Source organism: Papaver somniferum, chromosome 5, assembly GCF_003573695.1.
Source record: "Papaver somniferum cultivar HN1 chromosome 5, ASM357369v1, whole genome shotgun sequence".
NCBI classification, from domain to species: domain Eukaryota; kingdom Viridiplantae; phylum Streptophyta; class Magnoliopsida; order Ranunculales; family Papaveraceae; genus Papaver; species Papaver somniferum.
The window spans coordinates 171,311,210-171,324,793 of NC_039362.1; the positions used below are offsets into that span (position 1 = coordinate 171,311,210).

At 37.0% G+C, this 13,584-nt stretch overlaps 2 protein-coding genes across 3 annotated transcripts; one reads left to right on the forward strand and one right to left on the reverse strand.

Annotated features, from left to right (window-relative positions):
* The first annotated feature begins 283 nt into the window (after positions 1-283).
* Positions 284-7,863, forward strand: LOC113283642. The gene is made up of 23 exons (XM_026532973.1): positions 284-359; positions 569-629; positions 784-806; positions 1,012-1,184; positions 1,288-1,413; positions 1,555-1,603; positions 1,868-1,968; positions 2,240-2,335; positions 2,571-2,625; positions 2,838-2,910; positions 3,560-3,782; positions 4,123-4,288; positions 4,381-4,437; positions 4,530-4,586; positions 4,677-4,733; positions 4,821-4,877; positions 4,960-4,994; positions 5,672-5,750; positions 5,823-5,906; positions 6,084-7,158; positions 7,235-7,284; positions 7,376-7,556; positions 7,716-7,863. The coding sequence occupies exons 2-20, from the start codon at positions 588-590 to the stop codon at positions 6,109-6,111; spliced, it is 1,581 nt and encodes a 526-aa protein (XP_026388758.1). The 5' UTR covers positions 284-359; positions 569-587; the 3' UTR covers positions 6,112-7,158; positions 7,235-7,284; positions 7,376-7,556; positions 7,716-7,863.
* A 957-nt stretch (positions 7,864-8,820) lies between these two features.
* LOC113283643 (protein LIGHT-DEPENDENT SHORT HYPOCOTYLS 10-like) lies at positions 8,821-12,013 on the reverse strand. Of its 2 annotated transcripts, none has more exons than XM_026532975.1 (2): positions 11,335-12,013; positions 8,821-9,191 (listed from the first exon to the last, which is right to left on the reverse strand). In XM_026532975.1, exon 1 carries the CDS (start codon positions 11,894-11,896, stop codon positions 11,339-11,341), a length of 558 nt encoding a protein of 185 aa, XP_026388760.1. In that variant the 5' UTR covers positions 11,897-12,013; the 3' UTR covers positions 8,821-9,191; positions 11,335-11,338. The 2 variants fall into 2 exon arrangements, with proteins under 2 accessions (XP_026388760.1, XP_026388759.1); XM_026532974.1 differs by having other exon boundaries at positions 8,821-9,201; positions 11,335-12,000.
* Positions 12,014-13,584: the final 1,571 nt, after the last annotated feature.

Genomic DNA, 13,584 nt, shown 5'->3' on the forward strand with positions numbered 1-13,584 from the left:
AAGAAATTCAGGAATATAATTCGCCTCAATTGCTTGAACATATTCATCGTTTTGTGTATAATTTTCTTTTCTTTTTTCATTTTGGGCGACATTGCGACATAATATAATTCCCAAAGCCCTGAAAATACAAAATTCAACTCGGAATAGTAAAAACAGAATCATTCTTTCCGGTTCCTAGCGAGTACCGACCGATCCAAGACCCAACCACTAGCCGATCTTTCTGGAGTTTTCGGAGTATAAAATAGAAACCCGATCTGAAACTTTAAAACCCCAAAATATTTTACAGACGCATCACTTTCCCTCCAAATCCCCAAAATCCTAATTTCATGTTCGCAGATTCCGATTAGTTTCCCGATCAGGTGATCTAACCTTTCCCAATTTTGAGTTTTAGAGTTTCTGAAAGAGGAATTGAACTCGATCTTTTCTGTTTTCGATCTCCTCCACGCTTGATTAGTTGATTATTTGCTTCATTTTGTGGATTTAGTGTTTAGATCTAGATTGATTATCACGTTTTTATGCTCATTCGTTACTAGATTTACACAAATTAGTTTCGTTTTGTTGGTTTTAGGTTTGGTTCTTCTGAGACGATGTTACAATGGATGGGTGGATCGAGGAGGAAAGTTACAAATGTAAGTGAAGTAGAGCTTGAATTTGATAAGCGAATCTGTAGTATTATGATTTATGATGCTAATTTCTTGGTTTCATCTCTTATATGTTTGATTATGTGACTCTAATTTTGATTTTTCATCATGTTTGTTTGGCAATGGAATGGTGAAATTTCAGACAAGAAAATCAACACATAAAAGGTGATTGAATAACTTGTGAATTTGTTTTCGTTTCTGGTGGATTACTTATTACAATCATGATTGATAAAGTTAGTTTGCACTGGAATTTCCTAGTTAAGATTTGATTGTGGTTGGTTCTACATGTGTAAGTTTTTTCTAGAAAGACTTAATGTGAGTGTGTTATGCTGTATATTTGGATGTTGAGACATTTCTTGCAAAATTTCAGGCAAAGACGGTATTTCGAGCAAAAGAAACGGCAACAACATTCCAATGGAGATGACGATGCTGAAGGAACTCATGGGTCTGCTGAATACCATCGGACACCTAAATCGTTGGATATCTTAAGTTTGTTGAACTTGACGGTAGAGGCCAAGGGGGATAATTCTGGCTGCAACAATGGTAATTCTGATTTAACGTGTCATTTTATAGGATCATATTACTTTCTGGCTGTTGCTCACCCACCCCCTTTGCATTTTCCTTCCTGTAACAATGCTGATAAAAGCAACGGATGGTCCGGCGCTTAGAGTTTCCCCGCTCAATTTTCAAGTCCCCAAGGACATACATAAGGTAGCGGAAATCCCAGTCCTGAGATTTTCACCCGTGAACTACCAGCTTCAGAAGGACACAAGTAAGTTTGTTTATTTTCTTTTCATATCACTTTAAAATGCAAAATGATTTTTCTAGGCTGAGATATTAACTGCTGAATTTGTGTAAAGTCTCTTTCTTTTGTGCTATATTTGACGTGCTTAAACGTCCTTCTTATCTGCAGTAGAGACTAAATCACCAGCCAAAGAAGAGAAATGTGCATCCCCCCAAAAGTAAGTGAGCTATTTCTTGTAGTTAAGCATCTCATCATACGGGACTGTGCACATTAATCAATAGAGATCTCATACCGTACCAATTTTTCTTTATAGTATGTGTCTTGAGATGAGCTAATTTTTATGTCTATGCATGCTTCTATTCATGTCTGGACTTATAACTCTTTCCCTGCATTTGCGAGTTCTGGTTCTTGCGTTCTTTTCTGTTGTGTTTGCATATGTTTTCTTCCTTTGGGAAACTGATATTATGCTCTTCTCTAACAGGAAATTCTCCAGTGATCCTCATAACGCAGCAACTTTTCATAAGTACTCTTCCAACAAAAATGGTGATAAGTCGGATTGCTGGAAGAACGCAACTGAAACTCGTAAGATCTCACGTTCTTCTTATACTGTTATTTATTGATCTGTTAGCCGGTGCTATTAAGAATTTTGCAAAATGAGGTTTTCCCCCTTGAATCCCTTGATGCAATTTCAGCCCTTCTGCAAGTCTTGGCCTAAGATACTTGTTCTTTTTTTTCTTTGATTGTGGCCTTCTGGGGTTATTTTGTTGTTCAGTTTTCATTTTTGATTTTTGTTTCTTGTTTCTTGTTTCCTTTCCTTTTTTTTCCATGTTAATCCTGTGGTTTACTTCCTCAGAGTTCTCATTACTCGATTTACTTGGTGAGGATGGGTCAAATGGAAAAGCAGAAGGGAGTCCAGTGCGAGAGTGTCATGTTGCCTTTTCAGTCGAAGGTACAGCGGTTTCATCCACTAAAGATTCATGAGAGTTATACCTGCATGTATGTTACCACAATACTTCCATGAAGAAGTAAATAAGAGAATGAAAAATGCTTGTGCTGCGAACTATGAAGATCAACGGAAAATAACTTCAGGAAAAGCAACTGATCTTGTTTGTCAGGGGTGAATGTGACTATATGGACGTGGTTGGTTTCCACCTTACTTATGGCATGCTTTCCGTTTTTATCAGGCTTAGGTAAAACAAGGATGGAAACTCCAGTTCATTCACCACAACAATTATGTAGGTAATGTCAGTGTGCTATGTGACCTAGATGTCCTGATATGCTGACTGCTGAAGCTTTTGGCTAACTGTTAATGTTTATTGAGATGCACTTATATATGAAGCTTTGAAAGAATCAAAGATATCTTAAAGACTCACGGCTACTAGTATCACCACCTTCACTCATCTAGGGTTGTGATAATTTATGCATATCTAATATCATATTTTCTTCAATAGGTTGCCATCACCACCGAAGGCTGCAAAGAGACACCTCTCATCTAATAAATACAAGACGAATGGGCTTAAACAGGTTAGATTTTTTGTAGAAGCGTACTTAGTTTCTGCAATCGATGTTTGCTCCTCTTCTTCTTCTTCCTTTGTTCTCTTTTCTGTCCGGACATAGTCATCATAGATTTGTACCTTTTAAAGTATTGGTCCATGTGGATAAGGTTATCTAGATTCCTTATATGACTAGCAGCCTGTTTAAGTAAATTGTGCTATCTTTGTCCTTTTGTGAGACATCCTTTTCATTCACTAAATTTTCTTAAAAGTCCTTTGTAGACGTCTTTACATTTAGCCAATAGGTACTCTGTAGTGTGTCTGATAGTCAAAAGTTGTATGTATTTGACTGTAACATAGTTTGCACTATAAGTATTTATCATTTGGATAACCATGCGAAATAGCTTATAAGAAGAATTGGGCACCTTGGCGAATTGTTCTTAAATTCATGTCTATATATGCAACTGCTATGACTATTAGAAGCTTCTGTTAGCGTGACTTCATCTTTTAATACTTTAAATGTTAGTGAGTAGGATGTATTTATATATAAACTTTGCATCCTGTGTTTTTCTCAACATGATACGAAATGGACCGGATTGCTCTATCTTAGAGCTTAATACTTGTCACTCCAATAGTCCTTCAGTATACTAAAACAATCTGTAATGATTCTTAAAATGCAGAATGCTGTGTTATATGATACGGACATGCCAACTAGTCACACTTCTTTTGACTTGCCATTCAACTCAAGAGACATAAGGGATAACCATGGCAATACAAGGAGCAACAATCTCTTTGTAAAAGGTTGCAAGCCCCTGGATGGTCTTAATTTTAAATTGGACAGCCTGTTCTCTGAAGGATGTTTGAACAACAATTTGGAAGATAAAAGTGAAGACCCATGGAATGGTATTCATTTTTCTCGTAAGAATTTTATTTTCCATGTTAGTTTTGTTATTTGAAAGTGCCAAGTACAGACCATGTGATACACATTAAAAAACTAAAGAACCGGCCATGCAAATTTATCTAGCTTTAGTTCCAGAGTGGTGAATGAGCATCAGAGAAAAGCACTGTATAAACATGACATGATATCTGTTAGTTGTTCTGCAAACTGCTGAATCTGCCATCATCCTCGCGTCACATTGAGCTCTGTCACCTATGCTTCTTCAGAAAATTATTAGCTACTGTGGTTGCCTTACTGCGTACTAGACTAGGACATGAAATTGCTTATTTTCTTTGGATTTATCAGCTAGGTCAGGGTTCCTTGATGACGATTCTACCGATGAGAAGATGCTTGATGAATCTACGACGAGTCAACTGTTCGAAATGGATTATTACAGTCCTGATGATTTATGTAGGGAGAACACGTATGACAAGCATCCATTTGCTTTTGAAGATCCCTATCTGCAGAAAAGGTTGCTTCTACGAAACGTGTCTTGTTCCTCATTTGCCATGCTCATACTGTTCATATCCATGTGTGAGCTATTGGTTCTGCTGATTTCCATAGGGAGAGGATAAACGACATGCATGCATTTGCTTTTGAAGATCCATATCTGCAGAAAAGGTCGACTATCGAACACATATCTTGTTTCTCATCTGCCATGCTCATATTCTTTGTATCCATATCTGAAATTTTCGTTCTGCTGATTCTTTCAGGGAGAAATCTCACAACACTCATGCATTTGCTTTTGAAGACACCTATCTGCAGAATAGGTTGTCTTTCAAACACGTGTCTTCATTCCCACATCCATGCTCATATTCTTTGTATCCATATCTGAGCTTTGCTTCTGCTGATTTCTTCAGGGAGAAATCACCCGACAAGCATGCATTTTCTTTTGAAGATCCCCATCTGCAGAAAAGGTTGCCTCAAAAAAAGTCATGTTTCCCATTTACCATGCTCATATTCATTATATCAATATCTGAGCTGCTTGCTGCTGATATCTGCAGGGAGAACGCATACAATACACATGAGTTTGAGTTTGAGGATCCCTATTTGCAGAAAAGGTTATTTCCTTGAAATGTAACTTGTTTCTCATTTGTCAAGCTCATGTCTTGTATACATAACTGAGTGTTTACACAGATGCAGGAGCTCAGTAACAACAGAAAGAGACATCTTATCAGGTGATTCTTGATTTGAACTATTTTGAAAGAGTTAGGAATTAAATCAAGCATGTGTAGAGAATTTGGTACTCCAATGATTTCCTCCTCTAGTTTTCTGATGGTACCAATAGTTATAAAGTTGTAAGGCATCGGATGCTTTTACAATATCTAGTTCTTGTGATAAAATTACAGGATTCCTGCCAGTTTAGTGGTGGATTTCAAATTTTCAACAGGATTGATGTTTTATAAAATTATAAGTTATAACCCTTACTTAAGAGTGCTGTCGGTGCATATTGTCTTACCTTGTCCTTGGATTAATGTTGCATTTGTTGGGTGATAAATCCATAATTACCGACGTGATTTGTAGCATATCCCTATGTTGTGTTAGGCGCTAGGCGAGGCGAGGGGCCTGTGGAAAAAAAGAAAGAAAAAAGAAGGCGCCTAGGGCACCTTTCACAACACAGGCATATCCCAATGCATTATGGTATTTGACACAACTGATGCATAAGATGAATAGGTGTATCCATTTATCACTTTCCCCGTTGAATCGGCTATTGGTATTTTTTGTTTTTGTTTTCCCTTGTCATATTTCTCACTGTCTCCACTTTCCCTTGCTCATGGTGGCATCCACTTAGAAACAGAGAGGAACATTGAAACTGCTAAAATTTACAATGATCAATTTGCTTTCTTGTCTGTAGAATTTGAGCCGACTGCTCCGTATTTTGGGCACCTGCATTCAAGAAAGGACAAGGACTTCATGACTTTTGATGACACCAGGTATTCCACATTTTCTTGAGCAGTATTTAGGTTGCAATTGAATTGTTGAGGATTTATCCTTTCTCTTGGCAGGTGTAGAGACCGGAAATGGGATAACGGACCCACTTGGTCTTATTTTGAAAATGAAGACCTAAAGGAAAACTTGAGCTTGTTGAGGTAACTTCTCACAAACTTCTCACTTTATAAGCTCTTCCCCTTCCAATTGGTTTGATGTTAACTTGTTTCCTCTACCTTTTCCATATTTTACACAGTGAAGAGTCCTCCTCATCTACTGCAGGTTATCTCTAATGCCTTATTTGTAATGATGTTTGGTTTTGGTTTTTGTTAGTGTAGGGAGACAAAGTTGAACATTCCACATTGAACCCAATGGGGGGACCGGAAGGCAGCATGAGGAAACATGAAAATGATGTCGACCTGAGTCCAGGAAGGATGTACAATCCGAAGCATCTATATGCTGAAGGGAAAGAGTCAGGAAAGAAAACAGGGGTAACTAAGCTGTCTAGGAGAAACGACATCTATAAGGCCAAGAAGGATTTGGAACCGAAGTTCAATGCTTTGTATGAGGAAGAATACACCGTGGGAGATACGAAATTAAGCAACAATTCTTTCCTAAGGACTCCATTGGAGTCAAGTCCAACATCCTTTGAATGCAAGTTTGGGTCTTAAGGTCTATCCAGTGCATATCCTCATTCCAAATTATACACCAACAAACAGCCGCTTGGTAAGAGACGCACACCTGATGCTCCATCAAAGCAGGCCCCTCCCTTCAGCTTCAAGGAAGATTTATTTCAGCAACCACTCAGTCCAGTACACTCTGATCCTATTTCAAGGAAGCTGGATACACCTGGTTCCAAATTATGCTCCAACAAACAGGCACTTGGTAAGAGATGCGCACCTGATGCTCCTTCAAAACAGGCCCCTCCCTTCAGCTTTGAGGAAGATGTATTTCAGCAATCACTCAGTCCCGTACATTCTGATCCAAATAGTTTTTCAATCACTGAATCTATTTCAAGGAAGCTGGATACACCTCAGATGTCCAGGTCAGAAGGTGAGCCTTCATATTCATCTCACACAATTGATTCTCAAGGAGCCGCAGCGTTTCCTGCTTTACCCAAAGAGAGGAATGGCTGACTCAGAATGTAAAGACAGACCAGAACATCATTCTGAGTTTCTTGCTGGGACTGAGAAAGAAGTTTCTGTTGGAATCAATGGTATCTTATCACAAGATGGGAAGACTGGACGATTCAGATTCTAAGGATTCAGAAAGCAAGTACAAAGAAATACGCGATGAAACTCCAGAGCTGATAGAGAAATCAAAAGCAAGAGATTCGTCTGAAAACTCAGAAGAGAGATCATGTGCTACTAAGGAGATACCCGACAAGCACGAGATCTGTATGGATGGCACACGGTAATTATACTTACTTCTTTATCCGATGTTTTTTGTGAAATTGTGTATGTACTCAGCATACATACCTTTGTTTCAGACATCACTTCCATGCTGGCTTGCCTTTGCCAATTCAAAGTGGAACAAAAGGTGACTCCATTTCCCTTTACTCTGTTTTTTCCTGGTGACCTCTAATCTGAATTAACAGAATATTGAAGTGTAAGACATATCCTTCGGTAAGTTTGTGTAGGAAATGAAGAAACTGAAGAACTTGAGAGAATTGAAGGAGGTAAAAGGGGGAAAAGTAAGGATACAGCCTATATGGTGATGCTCGAAAGCTACGTGCTTCAGCTACCGTGTGTACAGAAGGTATTGAAGAAGGAAGGAACATCTGAACACGAGCCACTGAGTCAGTGAAAAAGGTATGATCATTTGGTTCCTGTTATTCTCTCATTTGTTAGAGATGTGGCATTTCTGAATGTTTGTTAATGAATAAAAACCGTTTTTAGTAGAAATGATCTCCATCCCTACTACCGTTCCCGATTCGGAAATTCTATATAACTTCTCAAATACCTGTGTAGATCTGGTGGAGATGGTGTAACAGTTACTGACGTCCCTTCAACATTCCAGGCTAGAGCATCTTTTCTTTTTCTAGTCTAGGGTTGTACATTTACTTACTGAAGTTATAACTGCGCTATAGCGATTTCTTGTATAAATTTTTATCTTGCAGAAATCAAAATAGTAAAACACACTGGTTTCCCAGTAAAACAAAATTTCTTTCTTCTATGTATGAAATATCATGAACCAAGCTCCAAGGGGAAGCCAGTGTCTTTCTGTAACAAAGTTCAGTCATCTGTAACTCGATGACCTCAAACTCTCCTTGTTATTTCTCATGAACTTGTACCAACCATTGTTTTGTATAATGGGTTACATATTCTTCGGGCTTTCTCATGTTTTCTGGTTGTGTTCTTCTTCTGTTTATCTTCCTACGGAAAACCTTCCATTACATGATGGTTTGTCAAGTTTCATCATCTGACATCTCAATTTCTTCACATCTGATTGTTGGATGGGCTTCAACTCCTTCCTCCAAACACGGCTATTTTTGGCAGAAAGAACACATAACAAAAGCCCATTTGTTTCAAAAATAAAATAAAGAATAAAATATTCTCAATGTCTTTAGTGATCAGGATCTTCTCTGATTACTCGTCCTGCTGACAGACCCGTTGGATCACAAAAGCAACACACTGCACGAATGGATGAATTCACTACATCAAAGCTTTGGGTCATGCTGCTGTCACGAGGAATCGGGTGTGACATCACCAACTTGTAAATTGTTACTATTTCATGGGACGCAACACTTCAAGAAAACCCTAAATCATTGAATGGTGATCTTTTTGGGGTAAATCTCTTCGGAATGTATTACCAGCATGTACTTGTATTCAGAGACTTAACCAAATATAGCATCTTATTCCATTTCTTAAGGTATGATGTGAGTATCCTCACTTGTGAATAATGGGGTTGTGTAGTTATGTATTATTAAATGTTTTTTGCTTGTACTGGTAGGATTTTTTCCATATTTTGTTTTAACCAATAATTGGCATGTTCAAGTCTGGCTGTTCTAGGAGTTAGAACTTAGAAGCATCCTCGACAGCACAGAATTTTGTTTGTTTAGATGATGAAAAGGGATAATAAAATCGCTACTTTTTCCGAAAAACAAACATATAATCCATCTTTTCATGAGGCATAACTTGACACCAATTATGCAGAAATTTTTATCAAACTAGGTTTACAGAGTACTAGCTATCTAGAGAATTAAAGGCAATAATAAACTAATAATTTAACTAATTAAGATAATCGATTACTTGCGACAAGATATACGAACGAGTTCTTGATCAGTGATAACCTTATTGCCTAACAAATCCAAAGGAAGCAAAACTTGAAGTTTGAAGCAAAGTTGTAAGTCATTCCAAGCAACATAGTTTTGCCTGCAATCTCGAGCTAGGTAAGTTTTCTTCCTCCACGTATCTTTATCTGCGTTCTAGATGTACTGATATGTCCTGCATGAAACTAGCAACATGCAACATTCAAAATCCGTTAGCTATATCTTTCTGTATCATAAATATTTGAGTAACTTGCACACAAACCAATTATACACAAAATCCACCAAAAAGAAATAAGAAAAGAAATAAGAACAGAAAAGAATCATATGTATGTCACTAAGTTTCAATGTTCAGTACAGATGTGCGTGGCTAACTTATTTGAAGGTGTACTGATGGTCTGAATTACTACTCTCTAGTTTCATAGTGGTTTTGTTACCCAGGCAAGATGGTCGACATGCTTCCTTACTGTGAGTACGTACACATTAAAAACCTCTAGCAGCTAATAAAATATGTCACGAGTACCGTACCATTAAATATGTTCACCTCATGCAGAGACTTTTAATTATATATACTACTTAAATACGATCCCATACTTGCAGATGTTATGAACCCTTAAACAATATGCAGACTAATTGAAGCATAAACTGTAAGGGTAATGGACTAGAATATCAACAACACAAATTGTAGCAAGTAGGGTGTAATGAAACGTACTGCATCTTAGATAAAGATCACTCTCTAGCTAGTACAAAATTTGGAAACATGCTCTTGTCCATTAGTAGAAATATGTTTCCATGAATGGCGAAGCATATTGTACACACCTGTATATTTGTATAATTGATCGTGCTTACTATTTTTGGAAGGATTGACGCTGATGTTTTTGGTGCTTTTCTGTTTCATCTATTGGTGTTTTCCTTGTTGCACATGCTATACTGTGTGTTTGAAAAGTACAGACATTCAAAAAAGAAAAACTATCTACCTTTTTCAGGCTCTTTTGCGTGTACTTGGTATCGTATCATACAAAAACAATGAACTTTTAACATGACACAGTAGACGTAGCTTTAAAGTTAGGTTTAATATTATTTGGGCTGAAACAAATTGCATGGCTTAGGACTATTTTTAACTAAAAATAGAAAGCTCTGCTCTAGGGTTTCTCTTAATTAGTGAAGCTCTAGAGCTCCACAAAGGTGAAGGATATGCCTAAAATTTAAATCTTGCATCATTTCTTAGACATTTATGCATATGAAAATCAAGACATGCCAGTAATGCAACTAAACAAACAAACCAATTAAGATGAAAAAAGCGAGAAGTTTTCCATTCAAACTGGTCAAAGGGAATCTATAACAATCAACACACTAGATAACGTATAAAGAGTGAAAAACAAAATGTACTCTTGAAAGATCACTATACGGTATGTGCATGAATACCCCACATACAGTGTCTAAGCTATAATGCAACTTAGTGAAATACGATCATGAAAGAAGCTCACTGTTGCTCTGCTCAAGCTATTTTAAAACCATGAATCAAATCCGACTTGAGGTTATAAGGATTCAATTAACAGCAAAAGCGAATAAAGCATATTGCTTTCCATGCTTTTATTTTTGAAACAAATCCACCAAAGCCTGCTGCATTTTTACAGTTGAAGGATTTTCAGATTATGGTGTTTTCATTCATAGATGGGTTACTTTTGTGTATATTTTGAGGTCTCCTAGAGTCCATAGAGGCGTAAAATGAAGATGTAGTTAATAGCAAATCAAACTAATATGCTCGTCGTGACCTACTTGGAATGTGGCTAAAGCAACGTTTTTCCACCTCCTGCTAATCTAATATACGTTAACAAGAGAGAGATAATAAAAATACTACTGAAAGATCTCTAATCAAAAAGATGGGGTGATGGGCATTGAGCTATCTACTGAAAGATCTCTATCAAAAAGGGGCGTCTAAGGATAACAGATTACAGTCAGTGTTCAGTAAAATGGATACTGTTAGGGACTTTTCAGCTATTCCTTAGTTTCTGATGGTAAGATTCGCTTCTTCTGAGTGAATCCTAGTAATTGATCAGGTGGATTTTAAGTACTACTGTAGGCCGTTGTTAATGGTTAACTTATATATGTGAATATACTGGACATTTCTTTTGTTCTAACAGTGAAAACTATCAGCATAAACAACGATCTAACGAAATTGTATAAGTTTAATTGGTGATTTTATGTGAATAACTTGGTTTTTATATGGACAGCAACATTTTATAGATCAAGCTGCTATATGAGGAAATTCAGTTAATCAACTACTACTTGAACTTTTGTATATGGGTAATAAGATTTACCGTTCTACATGGCGGGCTGATTCGATTCATCTTCTTCCGCTGCCCTGGTTACTTGGTTTCTCTTCTTCTTCTTTTTCTTGTAAGGGATCCCACGAGCCTTAGCTTGACACTCCCTCACTTCACGTAAATAAACACGAATTGAACCACTACCGAAAGGATTTGTCTCCGGAGACCCCCCATTTTCTTCATAAGCAGCTCGAAGCCGACCTATAAGTGCATCAAGACTTCCCCAAGCTTGTCTAAGCGGACAAGTACATGGAGCTGGAGGTTCAGGTTGTCCAAAGAAAACACAACCTTGAATATGAACTTTGGTTTTTCCAAATTGATCAAGATATCTCAAGAATTCAAGCACATGGTTGGAATTACACTGTGATAGTGAAATTGGTGGTCTTTGATTCTTCAAGTACTGCCCAAATGTATTCCAATCTCTTCGTTTCTGAGATTCGTATCGACTAAGCGGAGCCTGTTGATGCTGTTGTTGGTGGTGATGGATATCAGGATTAGTAACCGATCTCGATGAGGAACCTTCTGAGTAATTTTTTCCTTTATCACTCGAGGACATAGCTTGGATAGGAACAGAATATTAGTGTTTTTTTTTTTTTTGTTTGGGTAAGAGAATGTTGCAAGAAATGGAAGTAGTAGGAGTTATAGAAGGAGATGGGTAAAGTAAAATCAAGAAAAGATAGTGCGGAGGAAAAAATGGATATTAAGATCACATCTTAGTCCAACTAAGGAGACATGATATAGGGCCTATTATTAGAAGTGCTTTTGTCTCTCTTTTTCTTCATCTCCCATGTTATTTCCCCATTTAATAATTCTATTAGCATTAATAATTCTTCTCATATGCATATAATTATTTACGACTAATTACCTTACCTTAAGTGCTTAACCCATCATAGACGTAATCGTTGTCTATACACAGTGCCACACTAGTGACAGTCATAACATCATAATCTGAACATGGGAAGTAGTCGTTTCTCTACGTTGGCGGCCATATGATAACTGACCGGTGAACTTATTGCCTCCGGCAGCCTTCACTTGACTGTTGGGCCATATTTCTGGAAAAAAGTTATTATCATTCTTTCAAGTCGACCAATTTTTAGGTTAAAACAAGGTTTGAAAAACGGTCACGCCTATGTAGCGCGGCCGTTATTTCCTAAAAAAACGTCCGTTAAAACGGTCACGCCTATGTAGCGTGTCCGTGAGGGTCGCCGACACCCGTATCTATATATTATCGATAAATAGAAAATAGCGGCGTTATTTTAGACCCGTTATAATCGTTTTCACGCACTTATAACCGTTGTTCTAAAATTGAGTTTTACGTTTTTTCCTTCTAAATAACATTTTAACGCAAGTTTTTTAGACCATTTTTTCCGTTTTCACATCAGTTGTAACCGTTTTTTAAGAAAAAAAAAGAATATAAAAATATTTTCTTACACTTCTTTATATTTTAAATTAAAGATTAAAAAATTACAATTAATATTTTAAATATAAAAGAATAAAATAATAATATATAATAACGTTATTAGACCCGTTATAACTGCTTTCACGCACGTTGTAACCGTCAGATAGGAGTTTCAAACAAGGTTCGAAAAACGGGTCACAGCCCAGGTCACAGGTACTAGGCGTGACCGTTATAACGTGTTTTGACGGGTGTGAGCACGTTTTGGGTCAAAAACGCGTTATGTAGGAATAAAACGCGTTTTTTTGACGTTTTTTTAAAATAACGGGTGTGATAACGGTTAAATAAGAAAAATAAATAATTTGTGATCTGAATTTCCTATGTAACGGTAATTACAGCTGTGAAAACGGTTACAACGGGTCTAAATAACGTTGTTACTACGTTTTTTCATTTTTTTTGGTTTAATTTATTTATTTGATTTTTTATTTATTTGTTTATGGGTTTTTAACATACAAATTTATGGATATCTAGTAAAATTCACAACCCTAAGTCTATGACTTATAACAATGCATTGTAGTTATCGTCTACCGACAATATTTATACACGCATACTATCACTATCCACTTGATATGTTCAAGTTGTCACTCGAATAGTTCAATGCATTCCCCAATATTTCAATAATGCATATTCGGATTCAAAAGCAGTCAAAACTTTGTTGTCAAATAATACTCCTAGGCTCTTAGCTACTTGCTACAAGACTAACCAACAAGGAATGCAACAGAAGAGAGTCAGAGACTAGCTAGAGAAAAAGAGAGTGAGAGAGGAAGTCAGGGAGTCGATTTATCTTT

What these genes read in the sequence shown, in the direction of transcription:
- LOC113283642 (XM_026532973.1), top strand. Translation starts at nt 588, where the DNA reads ATGTTACAATGGATGGGTGGATCGAGGAGGAAAGTTACAAAT. An exon ending in TAATTCTGGCTGCAACAATG is followed by an intron (nt 1,185 to 1,287) that starts GTAATTCTGATT and finishes TGCTGATAAAAG; the next exon opens with CAACGGATGGTCCGGCGCTT. An exon ending in TGTTGCCTTTTCAGTCGAAG is followed by an intron (nt 2,336 to 2,570) that starts GTACAGCGGTTT and finishes CGTTTTTATCAG; the next exon opens with GCTTAGGTAAAACAAGGATG.
- LOC113283643 (XM_026532975.1), bottom strand. Translation starts at nt 11,896, where the DNA reads ATGTCCTCGAGTGATAAAGGAAAAAATTACTCAGAAGGTTCCTCATCG.